At 41.2% G+C, this 20,216-nt stretch overlaps 2 protein-coding genes and 1 pseudogene across 2 annotated transcripts in view; 2 read left to right on the top strand and 1 right to left on the bottom strand.

Annotated features, from left to right (window-relative positions):
• The first annotated feature begins 623 nt into the window (after positions 1-623).
• LOC106568004 (ADP-ribosylation factor-like protein 9) lies at positions 624-7,149 on the top strand (annotated as a pseudogene).
• A 4,219-nt stretch (positions 7,150-11,368) lies between these two features.
• Positions 11,369-14,417, bottom strand: nop16 (NOP16 nucleolar protein homolog (yeast)). Its single transcript, XM_014137980.2, has 5 exons — positions 14,148-14,417; positions 12,768-12,876; positions 12,609-12,678; positions 12,175-12,281; positions 11,369-12,003 (listed from the first exon to the last, which is right to left on the bottom strand). The coding sequence occupies exons 1-5, from the start codon at positions 14,252-14,254 to the stop codon at positions 11,860-11,862; spliced, it is 537 nt and encodes a 178-aa protein (XP_013993455.1). The 5' UTR covers positions 14,255-14,417; the 3' UTR covers positions 11,369-11,859.
• A 4,852-nt stretch (positions 14,418-19,269) lies between these two features.
• Positions 19,270-20,216, top strand: part of LOC106568006 (G protein-coupled receptor kinase 6) — a 56,589-nt gene continuing 55,642 nt past the window's right edge. The window contains exon 1 of the mRNA XM_014137981.2: positions 19,270-19,515. Coding sequence (XP_013993456.1) covers positions 19,464-19,515 — 52 coding nt within the window. The 5' untranslated portion in view covers positions 19,270-19,463. The remainder of the gene's footprint in view (positions 19,516-20,216) is intronic.

Here is a 20,216-nt window from a genome sequence, read left to right as displayed (position 1 = left end):
ATGCTCGCATGGTCTCAAGTTTTCTAGAAGTTAAGCACATTATCTTTATTTTTTTATTTAACATTTATTTAAGAACAAATTCGTATTTACAATGATGGCCTACCAAAAGGCCAAAGGCCTCCTGTGGGGAGGGGGACTGGGATGAAGATTTTTTGTTTGTTATTTACATATATAAAATATAGGACACAACACACATCACGACGAGAGAACAACACAAAGAGAGACCTAAGACAACTGGTCAAGTAAATGTTTTATAAATGGCAACTTTTGCGTGAAAACTGGCATATGCATGCTTTATTGCAAACTGACCCCTTGCCAATAGGCACAAGAGTAGAAGAGAGTATTGAATTGGTATTATTGGTTGCTTACTGCAGTTGTGTTAGATCTATACGTGCTTTCAAGACAACTGGGAACGCTGAAAAAAATGAGGTCATATCATGACGTCAGTGATCTTCAGGTCGGAAAGTATGAGTTCTAGAACATTTTCGGACTTGGAATTCCAAGTTGTATTTGACCAGTCGGAGCTTGTTCCCCCAGCAAACTTTGTGAAACAAAGCAGCAAACTTTGTGAAAATTAATATTTGTGTCATTCTCAAAACTTTTGGCCAGTCAGTAGCTGTTGTTGCGCAGCCCGTACCCTCTGCTGTCGTCATGAATCGAACCGACTTGAAGGGTACGATTTGGGTGCTGACGGGGCTCTTTCCAATACAAACAAAGCGGAGATATCAGGTGCACTGTCAAAAGTGGAAGTCATTAGACAATTTCATCGTTAGCTAGCTGTTGTGTCCTGGAACGCAACATTATCCGGGCTTCCAGAAGTGCAACATGGTCCTGCTTCGGCACATATCCATCGCCCTAACTGCAGCGGTGGCTGCATTCGGGTCCGCGCTGTTTATCGCCTTAAATTATTTATACAGAAGGCGAATATGGTCTCCCGAAGCAGAATATTACATGATCAAAGAGGTAAGCTCTTACCTTTGCCATGTAGGAATGAATGTTCAGTCGGCATAAGTTTATGGCTCTGTAACTGTTGCAATCGGGGGACAGACGCACAGTTTTCACGGTTTATCTTTGGATTCTTTACGTGCCAGAGCGTTAAAGTTGTGTAGGGGCGCCAGTGGAATCGAACGCATGCAGGCATAGAGATTATTTAACGAATCACTTATGTATCGACATGGGGCCTTCCAGCCCAGAGAATGCAAATGGAAATGATGCGCGTTCATCTCAGACCATGTTGATAAACTGACAATCTGACTTCACGTTGATAATGATGAAGGGTTTTGATAAAGAATGATGCACATAATGATTTACGGTCCAAGAAAGCTACAGTAGAAGAAAATACACACTAATAGTCTAATGTTAGTTAAAGGAGAAAATGCAAATCATTCCAAAGTAATTCACAGTCATAACAATACTTGAAACATTTCCTCTGACTATAGCCTGCCCTATACGGACATGGGCATATTACCTGAAATTAACTAATATGATTTTCAGGAGCTCAATGGTCTTGATTCACACAAAGAGGCCAGATTAGGCTACAGTTAATGTAATCGAGGTAGAATTGCCGAGAAACTTGTTGACTCCTCAAATGTGCCTCTCACAAACCAATGAGATGGTATAGAGCTGATGTAACTAACATTGGTGCCATAACAACATTACATAGTGGTCAAAGTGCAAATGCAGCTATTGTGGCACAAGTAGACAGCTATTGGCGGTTTAGTTTATTTGGATCCCCATTAGCTACTGCAAATGCAGCAGCTACTCTTCCTGTGGTCCACATAAAACATAAAGTACAGAACAGTAAGAGACAAGAACATAAGATATTACATTAAATTCTAGATAAAATTTGTAAAAAATAAAAATGAAAGACACCGAGAGACAACAAATACTATTTACACACTATTAATTTACACATATTTATATTCTTATTTACTGTACAGTTAAATTAGATCTTTAGAAAGAGGAGATGAGCTGTGATACAATATGTTTTTCATCTGTTTTTTAAAGCTAAACTTGGATTTTGCCTGAGTAACCTCTGGTGGCAGAGCATTCCATGATGACATGGCTCTATACATAAGTGAGCGATTCATTAAATCTGTTTTTGGTTTGAGTACCGTGGGGTCACAACAATAGAGGCTGTTGCCTGCATTGCACACAAAAATGCACGTGATTGTGAAATACTGCAGCATTATCTATATTTTACTGGTAATCCTACAGGGACAGATGGTGAAAAATACAGATGTACAGTGCCTTCAGAAAGTATTCAGAACCCTTGACTTCTTCCACATTGTGTTACGTTACAGCCTTATTCTAAAATTGATAAAATCATTTTCCCCCCTCATCAATCTACACACAATACCCCATAATGACAAAGCAAAAACAGGTTTGGATTTTTTTTGCTAATTTATCAAATTTATAAAAGCTGAAATATCACATTTACATAAGTATTCAGACCCTTTACTTAGTACTTTGTTGAAGCACCTTTGGCAGTGATTACAGCATCGAATCTTCTTGGGTATAATGCTACAAGCTGGGCACACCTGTATTTGGGGAGTTTCTCCAATTCTTCACTGCAGATGCTCTCAAGCTGTCAGGCTGGATGAGGAGCGTTGCTGCACAGCTATTTTCAGGTCTCTCCAAAGATGTTTGATCAGGTTCAAGTCCAGTCTCTGGCAGGGCCACTCAAAGACATTGAGAAACTTGTCCCAAAGCCACTCCTATGTTGTCTTGGCTGTGTGCTTAGGATCGTTGTCCTGTTGGAAGGTGAACCTTCACCCCAGTCTGAGGTCCTAAGCAATCTGGAGCAGGTTTTCATCAAGGATCTCTCTGTACTTTGCTCCGTTCATCTTTCCCTCGATCATTACTAGTCTCCCAGTCCCTGCCACTGAAAAACATCCCCACAGCACGATGCTGCCACCACCATCGGAGGGATGGTGCCAGGTTTCCTCCAGACGTGACAACTGGCATTCAGGCCAAAGAGTTCAATCTTGGTTTCATCAGACCAGAGAATCTTATTTTTAGTCTTTAGGTGTCTCTTGGCAAGCTCCAAACGGGCTGTCATGTGCCTTTTACTAAGGAGTGGCTTCCGTCTGGCCACTCTACCATAAAGGCCCTGGTGTACGATGGTATTCCTTCTGGAAAGTTCTTCAATCTCCACAGAGGAACTCTAGAGCTCTGTCCGAGTGACCATCAGGTTCTTGGTCACCTCTCTGACCAAGGCCCTTCTCCGATTGCTCAGTTTGGCCGGGCGGCCAGCTCTAGGAAGAGTCTTGGTGGTTCCAAACATCTTCCATTTAAGAATGGAGGCCACTGTGTTCTTGGGGACCTTCAATCCTGCAGACATTTTTTGGTACCCTTCCCCAGATCTGTGCCTCGACAATCCTGTCTCGGGGCTCTACAGAAAATTCCATCGATCTCATGGCTTGGTTTTTGCTCTGACATGCACTGTCAACCTTGGGACCTTATATAAACAGGTGTGTGCCTTTCCAAATCATGTCCAATCAATATAATTTACCACAGGTGGACACCAATCAAGTTGTAGAAAGATCTCACAGATGATCATTGGAAACAGGATGCACCTGAGCTCAATTTCGAGTCTCATAGCAAAGGGGCTGAATACTTATGTAAGGTATTTCTGTTTTGTATTAAAAACCTGTTCTGGCTTTGTCATTATGGGGTATTGTGTGTAGATTGCTGAGGAATTTTGGGATTTTAATCAATTTTAGAATAGGGCTGTAACGTAATAAAATGTGGAAAAAGTCAAGGGGTCTGAATAGCTTCCGAAGGCACTGTATGTAAACAAAACATATCGCAGTTCTGCACTTTACAGGAGTAACAATGATCTATATATCTGTACCTTTGAGAAGAAAGAAAAATGGGATAAGACAACTTCATGTTGCTGTTATGAGAGAACAGGTGTTCTGATGGCATCCTGCTGTGTCTGCATGTTGAGCAGGAGGAGGGTGGACAGCGCCAGGTGCTAGTCCTTGGCCTAGACGGAGCTGGGAGGAGCAGTATGCTTCAGGGGCTGACAGCCACAGATGGAGACAAGAGAGGGCACTGCCGTCCCACCAGGGGCTTCAACTTTATAAGCCTCAGTGCCCCTGCCCGTCAGCTGGATTTCCTAGAAAGTAAGCTATGCAGTTTGCGCAACAGATTTTTGCATATGCTTGCAGGGCAATTCAACTGGCCTGTAAGACTCCATGCAGGGTGCTTTAAGCCTTGTCTATCACCTTTACTTTTGTCACATGGATTTTAAACTATCAGATTGGCCCTGAAAATGCCAGTGGTTTTACCAAAAGCATTATAATCATGTGCCTTTGCTTAGACTCACTCATACGTTTGGACAACATGCATCATTTACCTTTTCTTGAGTGGAATAATTCATTTAGCCTTCTTGTAGTGTGTGAAAACAAATAAGAAAGTAAAAAACATAAGTTCATACATCTTCCTTATTGCCTAGCAACACCTCTCAAGTAACCTTCCTACCTCTGTCTGCTGTCTTCCAGTTGGAGGGGGTGAGGATTTGCGTATGTACTGGGCAGAGTACCTGGGGAAGACGCATGCCCTGGTGTACGTGGTTGACTCCTCTGATAGAAGACGTCTCCCACAGGCCAAGGCTGAGATACATCGCCTCCTCAGACTGCACTCACAACTTCCTGTGGTGGTCCTGGGGAACAAACAGGTGACCTTGACTATTATATGGGCTTATACTGTCTATGGGCAGATTTCAATTTACTTGATAGTAAATTTCACTGTCCGTCTTGTGTAGGACAAGCCAAAACGCATTGAGTGTGTCGGAGCTCCATGAGGCCCTGTCTCTGGGGGCGGTGGCTGACGAGAGGAGGCTGTTTCTACTGGCTGCCCAGCTAGGCTCAGATGGCCTGATTGTCTCCCGTAATTTGCAGGCTTTCCAGGACTTGCTCCTACAGCTTGTCTGATGCCCCAGGGCAGGAGTAGTGAAAAGGGGGTTGACCAGGCAGGTGGGATGGGGAAAGTGGTCCATTGATGTGCCCGTGTGGTAAGGACCAGTGGCAATTGGCCATGACTGTGTGTGAATACTTTTGAACTAGAGTAGATCCTTCAGGGCCCTCTGGAAGGCAGGGAGCAAAAATTGTTTGATACACAGTCAGGTCCATAGTTATTGGCACCCTTGATAAAGATGAGCAAAAAATACTGTATAAAATAATAAATACTTTAAATTTTATACTAATAAAGTTGCTCAAAGAGATTTTGTTTAACAAGCAATACAATTTTTTATTTTTTTTTAATCGACAAAAGATCGGGGACAAAATTATTGGCACCTCTGTTTTCAGTACCCTTGCGAGGATAATGACACTGAGCCTCTTTAAAAATACTTTGAGATTGGAGAACACATTAGGAAGGATCTTAGACCATTCCTCCATATAGAATCTTTCCAAATCCTTGATATCCTTAGTTTGAGCTTATGGACTGCCCTCTTCAATTCAAATAATGCTTCCGTATGCTTCCATTTTTCAACGCCAAACCCACCCCTGATGTGCATGGCCAAAGAGCTCCATATCATGTCATCTGAACATGGCACCGCCTGAAGTTTGATAAACGGCATTGGCATTTGGATTGGAACCAGCGCTATGGTCAGATCACATGAAAATAGAGCTCTTTGGCCACGCAGACCAGAGGTGTGTTTGGCATTTAAAAACAGAAGCATATGCAGAAAAGTACCTCATTCCTAAGGTAAAATATGGTGGTGAATTGTTGATGTTATGGGGCTATTTTGCTTCGACTGGTCCTGGAGCCCTTGTAACGCCAGTTAGCATTGTCTCGCGAAACTACCTTTTAACTTCCTTCATACTGTACACAGAGACATAAAAATGCTATCCATGAGTTTGGAAAGTAGCACTCACAAACCAAAAGTGGTCCCTGAAAATTGCGTACATACACAAAAGTATGTGGACACCCCTATTTCAGCCACACCCGTTTCTGACAGGTGTATAAAATGTTTTGTTATTTTAACATTATTAATAAAAACATAAGACAGTTGTATTGCAAACATATATATATATATATATATATATATATATATATAGTAGAGCACGGTCAGTACCATGAAATTGGCTTGTCCCTCAGGTCAGGAGTCATGGTTTAGAGACATTTTGAGGTTAAAAATATATTTTTCTGCCTCTTTAAAAATGTCATAATACAACGGAAAGTATTATAGTTATTTAGTGGACTACTTAAATTAAAATATCAAATGTTACAAATAATTTACAAGTAGTAGCTGTCCCTCAATTTCATGTCACACTAAATGTATAAAAACCACAACTTTGAAAAAAATGCAACATCCTTGCCAAATTCTTCCTGGATCAAATGTTCATTGGAGACGGGACTGTTTTGAAAAGCACATGGTGAGTGTGTACTCTTCATATGTTAACAATTTGATGATTAACTTGGTGATTTCATGCAAGGACTTAAGATGTGTCACTGGTGTTATACAGTTTATAGAATGGGGAAAGGAAATTGGATTAAAATTAAAATTGCATGATTAAGTGATTTATTTACAATTTAAGAAGTGTGGTTTGAACAACAGTGGCCACCATCTTAGATATGCCATCTTGTCTGCAGATGTGTCACTGGCATTATTATCACTGGTGTTACTGTTCTTGCTGGTAACACCAGGGACATGACGATACCGCCAGTTACAATCAATAACACCAATCTTTTTTCTCAAAAGAATGTTTTAAAACCCTCAACAATTATATTTAAAAAATACCTTGTCCATAGACTGCGTACACGGTAAGGAACCCAATATGTAATTGCGTAATTCAGATGAACTATCCCTTTAAGTAGACCAACACAATATTTGTCACGACACAAGAATTGATATACTGTTATAACAAGCTATGTAATTTTGTGGATAGGCGTGAGAGTAGGATTTCATGTTTGTATTATGTTGCATGCGTCTTACACTGGAAATCGAATACAATTATATATTACATATTTACAGACAATGAATCTGTTGTGTTATGAAAGGCACATTTTAGTCAATCAATCTTTTGGTCTTTGACCAATAACCCTCATTTTATTGTTCATATTAAATCAACCTATCTCATGAAATCTGAAATGTGTAATTAAAATTACTAATAAATTGATACAATTTCTTTGAAATAATCTTGTGTCTGTCATTGGTTTCACATTGTGTCACTGTATGGATATTGGTGTTCTGGCATCAGAGTTGCCCAATTTAATTGAATATGGTTTTGTATCTACCTAACTGTTGCTACATTCATTAGTAAACATTTTAAGGATATGATCTTTCAATTTTGATGACTCAAGCGCAATTATTTATGTTTCAACAAAAAAATATTAGTATAAATGGAAAAATGTCAGACAATAGAACTTTACACATGCATGTTTAAAGTAAATTATCAATCCAAACAATTTCTTAGTATTACCATAAACCTTTGTCTTGGATTATATATGCAAATTAAAGACTGAAATTACATTCTAGAAAGCCTGAATTGTCATCTAAAATATAGGTAACACCAGTGCCAAAAAAGGCAGCACAAGCATTTTTTTAATGTAATGTAGTAAAAATATAAAAATGTTAAGCTGTCATTTGATTTATAATGTTAAGGGGTTAACTATTATGACTAAGTTTAAAAAAATATATATAAAAATTATTACAATTTGTAAAAAGTTGGCTGTTCAAAAAGCAACCATTTTCATAGAATGACCCAGTTAATATAAGTTAAGCATGTAAATTGATGTAAGATTAATATAAATAGGTGAATGGACTTTGAGAAATTCATGCTCTGTTTGAATTGTTATTAAATATTTGTATGTTTTAACTTTTAGGAGGCAGTTGTTTTGCAGCCAGCTTTTATTGAAAGATACCTTTCAATCGTCTTATCTTCAACCTTGTTATCAATGACCAGTCATTCCTAAATCATGTATGAATTGTAATGCCATGTTTCTACAGCAGTAGCACCTCTGGGTGTTTTGTTTGACTGCTAAAGTGAAGTGTGGTTGTTAAAGTGATGGCCTTATTTGTTTAAATCTTAGGTTTTTTGACACAGTGGGAAAGTAGAGGCACTTTTTTTATGGGGATAGATCAGCTTTAATATCAGAGATAGAACCCACAATCTATCATTTTAATTGTTTGCATCATTTCTAATTCACTTTATTATTTTTCTTTACACTGTTTTTCACCCATCCTTACTAGAATGTCTGTAGACAGTCGCTGTGACCGTTAGTTTCCTTTTCGCAGACATGACAAAAAGTGTAAGTCTCTGCGACTGCTGTCTGTTGTCATGGTTACCAGACCGCCACAGAAACCTGACCAAATCCTCCTGTGACAAGATGCAGGACTTCTAAAATGATCATATGACCTACTTTTATTTGTCCCAATGTGGCAGTATGCTATTTTCTGTAGGCTCACCATTACCTTGTGAATGTTGTGGGTTTCTTTTCCTGTAATATGAATAAAAAGTAGCTAAAGACATTGTCAGCTATACTCTGGTCATTACTTAAACTGGCTAGCCAGCTAACTAGCAACGAACCAAAACATTGTTTAGAAAATGATTGATGTTAAAATAGAGAAAGTATGCTATTTGGAGCATCGGGTTGCTGATGTCAAGCAGAAGCTTTCATTTTATGTTTATACATTTTCATAACGACAAGTTTGATGTCTGACGACAATAGAATGTAAATGATATCGCTACGACAATTGTCTATAGACATGTCGCCAGACAGTCTGTAAACCAGCCTTTGACTGGTAAACTCATTGGTACACACGTAATGGCTACCTGGTATTGTGATGCAAAAATGTCCATAGATGTAGAGCGTTCACTCAAATGATGTTAACGGATGTGGCACATGAAATGGAATGTATTTTCTGTAAATATCAGTTCAGCTGAAATCAACAAATCACAGCATATTGATGGGTACACATCCTGCTTTGCGACTATGAGTCCTTTATTTATTAATTATTTTACCTTTATTTAACTAGGCAAGTCAGTTAAGAACAGATTCTTATTTACAATGACGGACTAGGAACAGTGGGTTAACTACCTTGTTCAGGGGCAGAACGACAGATTTGTACCTTGTCAGCTCAGGGATTCGATCTCACAACCTGTCAGTTACTAGTCCAACACTTTAACCACTAGGCTACGCTGCCGCCCCGTCTAGGTTGAAAATTCAAGAATCTAGTTTTCACTATATAAAATGGCCTTAAATTGCAACATTCTATGAATGCATTATTTCCAGGTTGCACATTCAAACCTAATGCGCACATATACGTATTTCGTTAAGGACAAATTGTTCCTTGATATAGCTAGTGTTTTTTTGATAATCCCCTAGAGCAGTGGTTCAAACTTTTTATAGTCCGGCTCCCCTTCAAACATTCAACCTCCAGCTGCGTACCCCCTCTAGCACCAGGGTCAGCGCACTCAAATGTTGTTTTGCCATCATTGTAAGCCTGCAACACACACAATATGATACATTTATTAAACATAAGAATGAGCGAGTCTGTCACTTCCCACGAGCCGGGTTGTGACAAAGAACTCTTATAGGATCAGGGCACATATGATAATCAATAACTTTGCTCTTTATTTAGCCATCTTACATATAAAACCTTACTAAATTGTTTAGGACCAAGTAACTCACCACAGGTTAATGAGAAGGGTGTGCTTGAAAGGATGCACATAACTGCAATGCTGGGTTGTATTGGAGAGTCTCAGTCTTAAATCATTTTGCACACAGTCTGTGCCTGTATTTAGTTTTCATGCTAGTGAGGGCTGAGAATCCACACTCACATCGGTACGTGGTTGCAAAGGGCATCAGGCTTAACGACGTGATTTGCCAAGGCAGGATACTCTGAGAGCAGCCCCTGGCTTCTGATTAAATTACATTTTCACAGAACCGCTTGTTGCAATTTCGATGAGGCTCTTGTTCAGATATCGGTAAGTGGACTGGAGGCAGGGCATGAAAGGGATAACGAATCCAGTTGTTTGTGTCGTCCGTTTAGGGAAAGTACCTCTGTAATTGGGCACCCAGCTCACTCAGGTGCTTCGCTATATCACATTTGACATTGTCCGTAAGCTTGAGTTCATCTGCACACAAAAGAAATCAAACAATGATAGAAAGACCTGTGTTGCCCTTGTTAATGTAGAGAGAGATGATCTACAACTTCTTAATCATAGCCTCAATTTTGTCCCGCACATTGAATATAGTTGCAGTCCCTGTAATCCTAGATTCAGATCATTCAAGCGAGAAAAAACATCACCCAGATAGGCCAGTCGTGTGAGAAACTCGTCATCATGCAAGCAGTCTGACAAATGAAAATGATGGTCAGTAAAGACAACTTTAAGCATCTCTCAATTAAAAAAAAAAACGTGTTAATACTTTGCCCCTTGATAACCAGCGTGTGTCGTAAAAGCGTTAGATGGTCACGGCCCATATCATTACATAATGCAGAAAATACGAGCGTTCAGGGGCCTGGCTTTAACAAAGTTAATCATTTTCACTGTAGTGTCCAAAACGTCTTTCAAACTGTCAGGTATTTCCTTTGCAGCAAGAGCCTCTTGGTGGATGCTGCAGTGTACCCAAGTGGCGTCAGGAGCAACTGCTTGCACGCGCGTTACCACTCCACTATGTCTCCCTGTCATGGCTTTTGTGCCATCGGCACAGATACCAACACATCTTGACCACCAAAGTCCATTTGATGTCACAAAGCTGTCCAGTACTTTTAAAAATATTCTCTCATGTTGTCCTGTTTTCCAGTGGTTTGCAGAAGAGGATGTCTTCCTTAATTGGCCCCCCATAAATGTAACGGACATATACCAGGAGCTGTGCCAGGCCCGCCACATGTTGACTCATCCAGCTGTAACGTATAGAATTCACTGGCTTGTATGCGAAGCAGTAATTGTTTCAAAACATCTCCTGCCATGTCACTGATGCGTCGTGAAACAGTGCAGGTGTAGTACTGCTGGTAGTAGCAGTACTACCAGTAGAGCTGGTATGTCTATTTTCGAGCAAACGGAATGAGCTGCAGCTACGTTTGGCTACAGACCGACCATTAGTGGAATTCCCCGTGAGAGTGTAACGGTTAATGTGATTGATGTTAATTATTTGACTATGCTACCTGTATTTGACATTGTGTGGTTATTTCGCTGAACAGTAGATCATTTAATTTAATTTTTGGCAGTGAAAGGAGGCTACTCAGGCGAGAAAAAAACATCACCCAAATGTATAGCCCCCTTGACTTTTTTGAAAATGTCAATCACATTTTTATTTTGCGTACCCCCCTTTGGGAATAGCCACCCTAGAGCATGTTCTTCATATTTCTTTGTTTTATTGTGTTGAGTTGTAATGCTTTTATATGCTGCTGTAAGGTTTCTCTCACTTTTATTTTTACACAGTGACGTTACATTTGCACAAGCTTGACAAATGACACTCCGCTTATACATCTTCAAAAAAAAGAAATATCCAAAGAGGAAAGTATTAATGAAACTTAAACATATGTTGACATCATTACAAAAGCAGTCTTAAAATGTTCTTACTGTTTATAATTTGTCTAACTGTATTTTGGGGAAACACACTAAAAGTATGAAAAAAAAAAAAGTATTTTATGCATGTTAAATCATGTCTGGTCTTTTTCTCAAATGTTTACAGTTCTTTAAAATCCCAACTCACCGTCAGTGTTCTAAATGAAGAAAGCTTGTGTTTCTGGGTGCACTTTGATCCCGTCTACTGTTCATCTTTGCCACAGTCACAGAATACTTGCGAGTCAGTTCTCCCAGACTGCCCCCCACTGATAAAGAAGAGTGGTTTCTCTCCCCCTTCAAATTGAAAGTCTTTGCCCACCACAGACAACCACAGTTATGTGGAAACTGCTTTCCCACCTTTGAGAGACTCCATGAAGGTGGTGTATTCCTCTGGATGGCAGCGTTTATACTGATCCACTTTCCTCCTGATCTGTGAGGGAGTGTCCTGGTAATAGTTCTTCTCATCTCTGGCCATAGCCTACAGAAAAAGAAAAAAATCTGGTCTCACAATGCCCATAAGAACATACAGTTCTTATTGCTATGACCCAAAAGGCAATATACTGCAACTACAGGAATACCAGCACAACCTTTGAAATACTTGACATCTCTGTACAGTAGTAGTGTGAAACTCCTCATCAGCTGTTCTTACCTTGTAGTTCTCGCTGTGTTCCCTGACCATGTACTGCACATACTCGATCAAGTCTGTGGATAAGGTCTTCGTGTCTTTCTCTGGGAGACTGGCCTCTGCCACCAGCTCTGTTGAAAATAAGAAGACATACATGAGTTCACATGAACAGATCTTCTGATCAAATGTAATAGGCGAAGCATTATATATGACTAGTCATATTACTGTCACAGGGAATGTGTATACAGTAGGTGTAACGGTCCTCTGTAGCTCAGTTGGTAGAGCATGCATGGCGCTTGCAACACCAGGATAGTGGGCAGGACCACCCCTATGTATTATGTATGCACGCATGACTTAGTCGCTACGGATAAAAGTGTCTGCTAAATGGCATATTAACATCCTGCTGGGGGAAGAACACAAACATTATGTATAACAAGAAAATATGATTGGTGCCTTACCATTGAGTACATATGGCTTCCTTACAAGTTTGGGAGTGGGATCATCTTCAGTTCTCCCCACAGCAGCAATCTGCAGACATATCAATTATAAGTGACTCAATTCAATTCACTAATTATTGAATGTATAGCATATTACCATGATGGACAGGATATACTCACGGTTGGTGTCTTAATTGGGAGAGCGCGGTTAGGGTCAAATGCCAGACCCATGTCTCGCAAGTTTCTTGCCACAGACTTCTTGTCACTCCAGGCATTTCGGATCTGAGGACTTGGAATGAACATTAATTTGTTACACAACTATAGCCATCTACCCATATGATTCTGATAAGTGGGTATAGTATTGTATGTCTGGAGAGTAGCCATCCTTTGCCTTTAACAGCTTTGCACATTCTTGGCATGAAGAAATTACACATATTTCCTGTTTTTTTTCTGCCTTCTCGCCATTAAATCTAGATGAGAAAATCAATGCCTTTGCAGCCTGAACAGAGAATATTTTGGGTACGAACCGGTCCACAGGAGTATTGGCGGCAGGTAGCCTAGCCGCCAGTAACCCAAAGGTGGCTGGTTCAAATACCCGAGCCGATAAGGTGAAAAATGTGTTGACGTGCCCTTGAGCTAGGCACTTAACCCCAATTTGCTCCAGGGGCGCTTTACTACTATGGTTGACCCTGTAGAACAACACATTTCACTGCACGCATCTGGTAGAAGTAACAAAACATTCCTGGCTGCATACAATGCGTTTGGTCAGTAAGATGAAGCCATCAATACCAGATCGCCATCTGCCGACCTTTGTGCTATCATTAAACAAAATTCCCCTATGATTATTTCATGGAACACTTTTATAACATAGTCCCAATGTGATATGGCCATGCTTTCCACTGCCTGTACACATCTAGCAGACTAAACTCAACGATTTATGATGGAGACTAGTGTGCGGGGAGTAGTTATTTAACTAGTTAAGAACAAATTATTATTTACAATGACGGCCTACCACGGCCAACCCCGAACGACGAAGGTTCAATTGTGCGTCGCCCTATGGGACTTCCAATCATGTGATTCACCCTAGATTCGAACCAGGGTCTGTAGTGACGCCTCTTGCACTGAGATGCAGTGCCTTAGACCCCTGCACCACTCGGGAGCCCACTCAGGAGTTCCGAATTCACATAAAATGACATTATCAAAATTGTATAATTGCGGGTGTTTAAATCAATCGTTTTTGATAACGTAATTTTATGTGACTTCGAGGTCCTGTCCGCCGACACTACTCGCCGCTCAACTCCATTGTAAATCGTGGAGTTTTGTTTAATCAGCTAAACCACTGCCGGACTAGCAAACTGCCATAAAACAAGAAAAATAGACTACATGCAATAATCCAAGTTATAACGATTCGCTAACTAGTAGTTACCTGTCTTGATAGTTTGCTTTGATTGCTAGCAAACCTAGCAAGCTAACGTTAACAGAAACAACCACACAGGATGGATGCGCTAACGTTAGCATTGCTAGCATCGTTTGTTTTTCCATCAACATTATTCGACTTACCACTCTATTCTCGGGGCTTCCCTTTTCTTAAACTGCTTTTTAAGTTTCTTTCTGTCTTTACTGTAGTCAAACGTGTTTCTTTTACTTTTCTTTTTGGCTTTAGGCATTGTTACTTTGCTTTAAAACGAGCTACCTTTTGATTCTGAACAACAACGCGTGGAATTGAGCATGAAGCAAGTGTGGACGCATGTGTTCTAATTCTTCTTCGATGGGGTTTAGCGGCGGTTGGCATACAATGTTAATGGTGCATTACCGCCACCAACTGGACGGGGTATTGAATAATAAAAAATAAAACACTTCCCGGGAAAGGGGGAAAACGACCTGCAAAAAAAAGTTAACTAAAGAAAATAAAAACATCATACTTCTTCAATCACAGTTCACTCCAAAATACATCCTCACACAGCCTCGGGGGCCTGTGATGGGGCTACATTCACAGACAGGATTTCTTGCACAGCCTCGGCTGTGAAATCACGAAGACCCCAAAAACCATCAGCGCATTCACAACGATTCCTATTTTGTTAGACTTCTTCTCCGCTTGTGCTGTACAGTTTATGAGCATTGCAATAAATACAAAGCCCACCTTTTCAGCATGTAGCATTTAACTATCTCTCGGTTGATGAGTAACCTTCACTGGTCGTGGTGGCTCTTACGTTACATTTTAGTCATTTAGTCAGAGCGACTTACAGTAGTGAACGCATACATTTTTTTTTGTACGGCCAGTACAAATCGAACCCACAATCGAACCCACAACCCTGGCGTTGCAAACACCATGCTCTACCAACTGAGCCACAGGGAAGGTTACTACGATTGATTCGTCCTCGTTCCTTCCAATTTTCTCACCGCCTCCAGATAGGCGACACGTTGGACACTCCTTATCGTTGCAGGGCACTCCAAGAATTCAGGCGCATGTTCACCTTCACAGTTGCAGCATCTCCCTTCATCTGGCATAACGATACTCGTCCCTTCTGCACAAATTTTAGAAACACTTAACACATGACCAAATATGTTACATTTATGACACTGAAGGGGCTTGTGCACAAAAGCTCTTACAGGGTATCTCATGAATCCTAACTTTATATGAGAAGGGAGAGACTTCATCAAAGAACAGTAGTATGAATGAAATGAACTTCTTTTCTCAGTCCACCGTACAGGCCTATAGACGTGCACCAACCACTCCATCGAGGTCTTCAGTTACATCCTCTGCCTTTATTTCTCGCGCCACCCGACACAATCCCCTTGATATGCGCCCTGCTACAAAAATCCATGCAGGAAACATTCCACTCCGATATTATTTTGTGTCTTAAAACACGCTTCTTCTGTCCCGCAGACACAAACATCAAAATAAGACTACTTCTTGTGACTCTCACCGACCCCACACTTTCTTACAACACATTCGGGCTCCCGAGTGGCGCTGCGGTTTTAGGCACTGCATCTCAGTGCTTGAGGTGTCACTACAGACACCCTAGTTCGATTTCAGGCTGTATAACAACCGACCGTGATTGGGAGTCCCATAGGGCGGCGCACAATTGGCCCAGCATCGTCCGGGTTCGGTCGGTGTAGGCCGTCATTGTAAATAAGAACTGACTTGCCTAGTTAAATAAAAATCTAGATTTTATTTTAGACGTTAAGCGGATTTCCCATGTAGCATTGATCCAACACCCTGACTCCGACCAAAAAATGGTCTAGTGGTTCCTATTTTCCAACATAGCTTGACTATTCTTGTTTCCCATTTTCTTCGCCACTGTAACCCACTCATTCTCACTTGCTGTACTATTAGCGTCACTCGACTCACTAGCAGTTTCAAACAAAACCTCAGTTTCCGCCATCTTCCATTCCCCACATCCGTTACATCCCTCCTCCTCTCTTCGGAGTTCGGACGCATGTGTTTGGTGTCACGTGGGTGGAATAAACGTCCCGTTACCTTTGACCTTTCTGTAGTAAAAAAAAATAAGAAAGAAATATTACAGTAGTAGCAGACTAAATAAAAGTATCAAGATAATATTACTATCAAAATCGAATTTAAATCCATTCAATTATGGGCGATAATTTGATAACAGGGACGGTGTGACAATTACCTATTCTGCTTCTGGTGGTGCTGATCGTGCTGCTACTGGTGATGATGATGATTATGATGAATGATGAGGGATTCATTATGAAATACAATTATAGATTCATTTGCAAGTAATATAACCCAAGAGTTGTCATTCTTCATCAGTGCCAACACAAAGGTTCCAACCAACTAGCCTACTTGCTCAAACATCAAAAAACTGTACTTTTCCATCTGGGTTAATTTCAATTGATTGACAATGACACACATGGCAAGGACTTTTAGCAACGACTGGGTTGAAATTGGTTGTCTTTCTTATTTTCAGAATACATTTCTTAACAAATTAGAAAGGATGTACACAAGCATTGGAGAAGAGAGAGAGGAAGAGGAAAGAGAGAGAGTTCGCCACCTCTATGCAAAACCTATTCCAGGTGACAATAGCCTCAAAGATATGAACATCCAAGAGGATTTCTACATCTCATTCTGAGGACAAAAATAAAATGAGTCTTGTAGTGGTATCATTATTTTTTCTTCCTTGTCTTCTGGGGGACCATGGTAACCAGGTTGCCAGCATCAAACCTCATTCAGGGGTGTAAGGGCACACATATTGTACTGAGAAGGAGAGATCTCACTTTTTTGAACCATTGGATTAGTGTGTTCTCAGGAGCGTTGATTCGATTTCATACTCTCCAAATGGACTTTGGTATATGACTGTTTTCATTTCCTTCACCTTAATGGAGGATTCTGCTACTCTCAGAGGAGATGTCATGTCCATCATAACCCACACTCACTGAGACTGTAACAACTAGGTTACCAAAAGAGAGCTTTTCTTTGGACGTGAAAGAAAATTACTTTCAATTCCTTTTTTCTTTCTATCCATTCACACTTTTTTCAGCATAGACTACAATATCTAGTTTTATAAAGCATCTCAACCCGAGAGCCAATATGAGAAACAAGACCCAATGCTATTACACATCTATACATAGTTTATGCTATTACATTATCTATAAATGTGTTTCTTTATTTACATTTTTTGGTAACCATATTTTAATCTCAGAGAGACAAATAGTCTCTCTCGCCAGACTCCATGCATGACAAAAAAAGAGACATGCAATGATCAAGGGGGTGTTAAGCGGAGCAGCACAGGGGAACCCAAGAGCAGACTCAGACCAGGAAACAGGGATGAACGAACCAATATATTTATTGTAACACAGGGAGAGATGAAGTGCAGATCCAGGGAAGCTTGGATGAGTTGTAGGAAACCAGATGTGGAGGCTGAGGTTGGAGTGAGCTGGGTTGGGACAGGGTAAACAGGTCTGGAGGGGAATCCAAGGGAGTGAAGATGAGTTGAATCCAGAACAGGGTAGCAGGGTGATGAGATGTGGAACAGGAGACAGGAACCAGAGTCAGAGCAGCAAAACTGCAGCGAGAGGAGAAACAGTGTCACACAAGGAAATAGGCACAGCAGGATACAGGATCTTAAATAACAACAAATAGCTAGAAGCATGACTGACTGAACAGAGATTATAATCTGGCAGAGTGGAAGTGGCAGGACTGAGTATTTATAGAGGTCTTGATTATGGAACGGGTTGCAGCTGGTGGGGAACTGCTCTGACTCCAGCACACCTGTCTCCTGTCTCCAATACACAGAGAGAGTGAAAAAATGTTAGAAGAGGGAGAGGGAGAGAACTGGTGGAATGGCTGCAGGTCAATGAGACGCCGGATGTCCACTAGGGGGTGTAGCAGGAGCAGATGGGACAGGGGGGTCTTGTTAATGCAATGCCATGCCTCTAGATGTCCCTGTAACCAAGCAAAATATCTGTTTACTGTAGAATCCATTCTTCATGCTCATTTTCTTTGTTCAGACATTGCATTCAACTGAATGGTCATCAGGCAAAAAGTGTTATATTGCCTCCCCTAAAATGTGAATGGCAACATTGTGTTACTAGTTGGCAGTCATTTGAGACTATGCTGCATTCATAACCAAGTGGGGAAGTGGTAATTACCCGTTGTGAAGTCATAAATACCAATTGGATGCATTCAAGTGATTTGAACTCGAAACGCTGATTGGCCAACAAGCTGCATCAACCCTAAACTAAATGTACAGTTATCATGCTTTTAAACAGATTATAGTGTAAAAGAAATGTATGTGCCTCCCAAGGGGTGCAGCGGTCTAAGGCACTGCATCGCAGTGCTAGAGGCATCACTGCAGATCTGGGTCGCAGCCGGCCGTGACCGGGAGACCCATGAGGCGGCGCACAATTGGCCCAGCATTGTCCGGGTTAGAGGAGGGTTTGGCTGGCTGGGATGTCTTTGTCCCATCGCGCTCTAGCGACTTCTTGTGGCGGGCCGGGCACATGCACGCTGACGCGGTTGCCAGTGTTTCCTCCGACACATTGGTGCAGGTGACTTCCGGGTTAAGCGAGCAGTGTGTCAAGAAGCAGTGCGGGTTGGTGGGGTTGTGTTTCGGAGGACACATGGCTCTCGACCTTCGCCTCTCCTGAGTCAGTACGGGAGTTGCAGCAATGGGACAAGACTGTAACTACCAATTGGATATCACGAAATTGGGGGGAAAGTACACACAAAAAACAGAATAAAAAAATAATTTGTTATTAGATTGCTTTTCATAAATAATGTTTTGTGTTACATTTAACTGCGACAAATAAAAATCATTTTCTTAAGAACTAGATGACATGAGTACTGTAGTCAAGAGTAATGTTTTGTTAGGTCATTTAGGTCATTTCCTTAGTAGGTGACGTCAGAGGTCAGGATGTGGTGGAAGTCGAAGCTCAGGAATGATTGAAGAGTTTCCCACTTGTAATTATGATTTGGAGGGGCGTTCATTTGTATGGTTCCCAGTCATATGTGGTAAATACCACCGTCCCACTTGGTTATGAATGCCGCATTGGTTTGCGCTGCTTACGTCATGTGTTGAATAACTGAATATGAATATGAATATTTGATCAACGTTTGGTATTAAATGGGCGTGGTTATGTCACAAGAGCCCAATGAAAAAAATACAACTATTTACACTGTCAGAATACACCAATAGTTCACGTGTGGGCGGGGTCCAGTGGTAAACACAAAATAGTCCCAGTTGGAATCGACGCATTTTGACGCTTCGGGGGTGGAGGTACTACCGGGAGCGAACGACGGAGCGGAGAGTCATTCAGGGTTAAAATATTCCGCCTTGGGGGGTGGGGGAGGACATACTTCACTGCCAACCCGGTGACAAGGTTGGGTCTGCGGTGCCTGCAACCCAGGAAAACATGGAGCTCGAGAATATCGTGGCCAACACAGTCCTGTTGAAAGCAAGAGAAGGTAAGAGACGTCGAAGGGCAGGAACGGGTGACAAGATTGACAGCTCCTCTCTCTGCACCGCCAGAACCAACTCAGAATCCGGGGATTCCCCCAGGAAGTCCAGGCCATAGAGATAGGCGCTGGATGATTGCTGCCCCTCTTTATTATTTGCAAATCCTCTGAAGCGTTAAGATAAATATTAACATCCCATATGCTCGCTGTGGCCTTCGTCACACAATATTTATCCGAGTTTAACCTTGGACAGTGGTAGGCTACAGAAAAGATGCGAGTGTCAATCTGACTGCGCGAGACGTTTGATTCCCCTTATTCTGCTTTATACACTACAGCGTCCTTCGGTATTTTTTTTTAAACAGGATGTTGAACAGAATACCATATTCAATGAGAATAAGAAGAGCAACACTCATCACTCATGCCAGTACACATGCATTTGTGGACCTCTTTTTGGCAATGACAGCGAATGTCAGTGCGCTCCATGGTTGCAATAATATTGTAGTGGTGTTGACAAGGGTGTCAACATTGTCAATTTGTGAAACGACAACAAAGATTATGACTGAATAAGCAGCACTATAGGCTCTAGCATACTATCTGTGGCAGGTACTGTAACAGGCAGAATGCACATTTTGATTAACTGTATAATGTGTCCAAATTGCAACAATGTATATCAATTTACCACCCAATCACAGATTATCTGCAAAAGTAAG

Source organism: Salmo salar, chromosome ssa13, assembly GCF_905237065.1.
Source record: "Salmo salar chromosome ssa13, Ssal_v3.1, whole genome shotgun sequence".
NCBI lineage: Eukaryota > Metazoa > Chordata > Actinopteri > Salmoniformes > Salmonidae > Salmo > Salmo salar.
The sequence above is the reverse complement of the archived record's forward strand: the minus strand, read 5'-3'. Positions and strand labels throughout refer to the sequence as shown.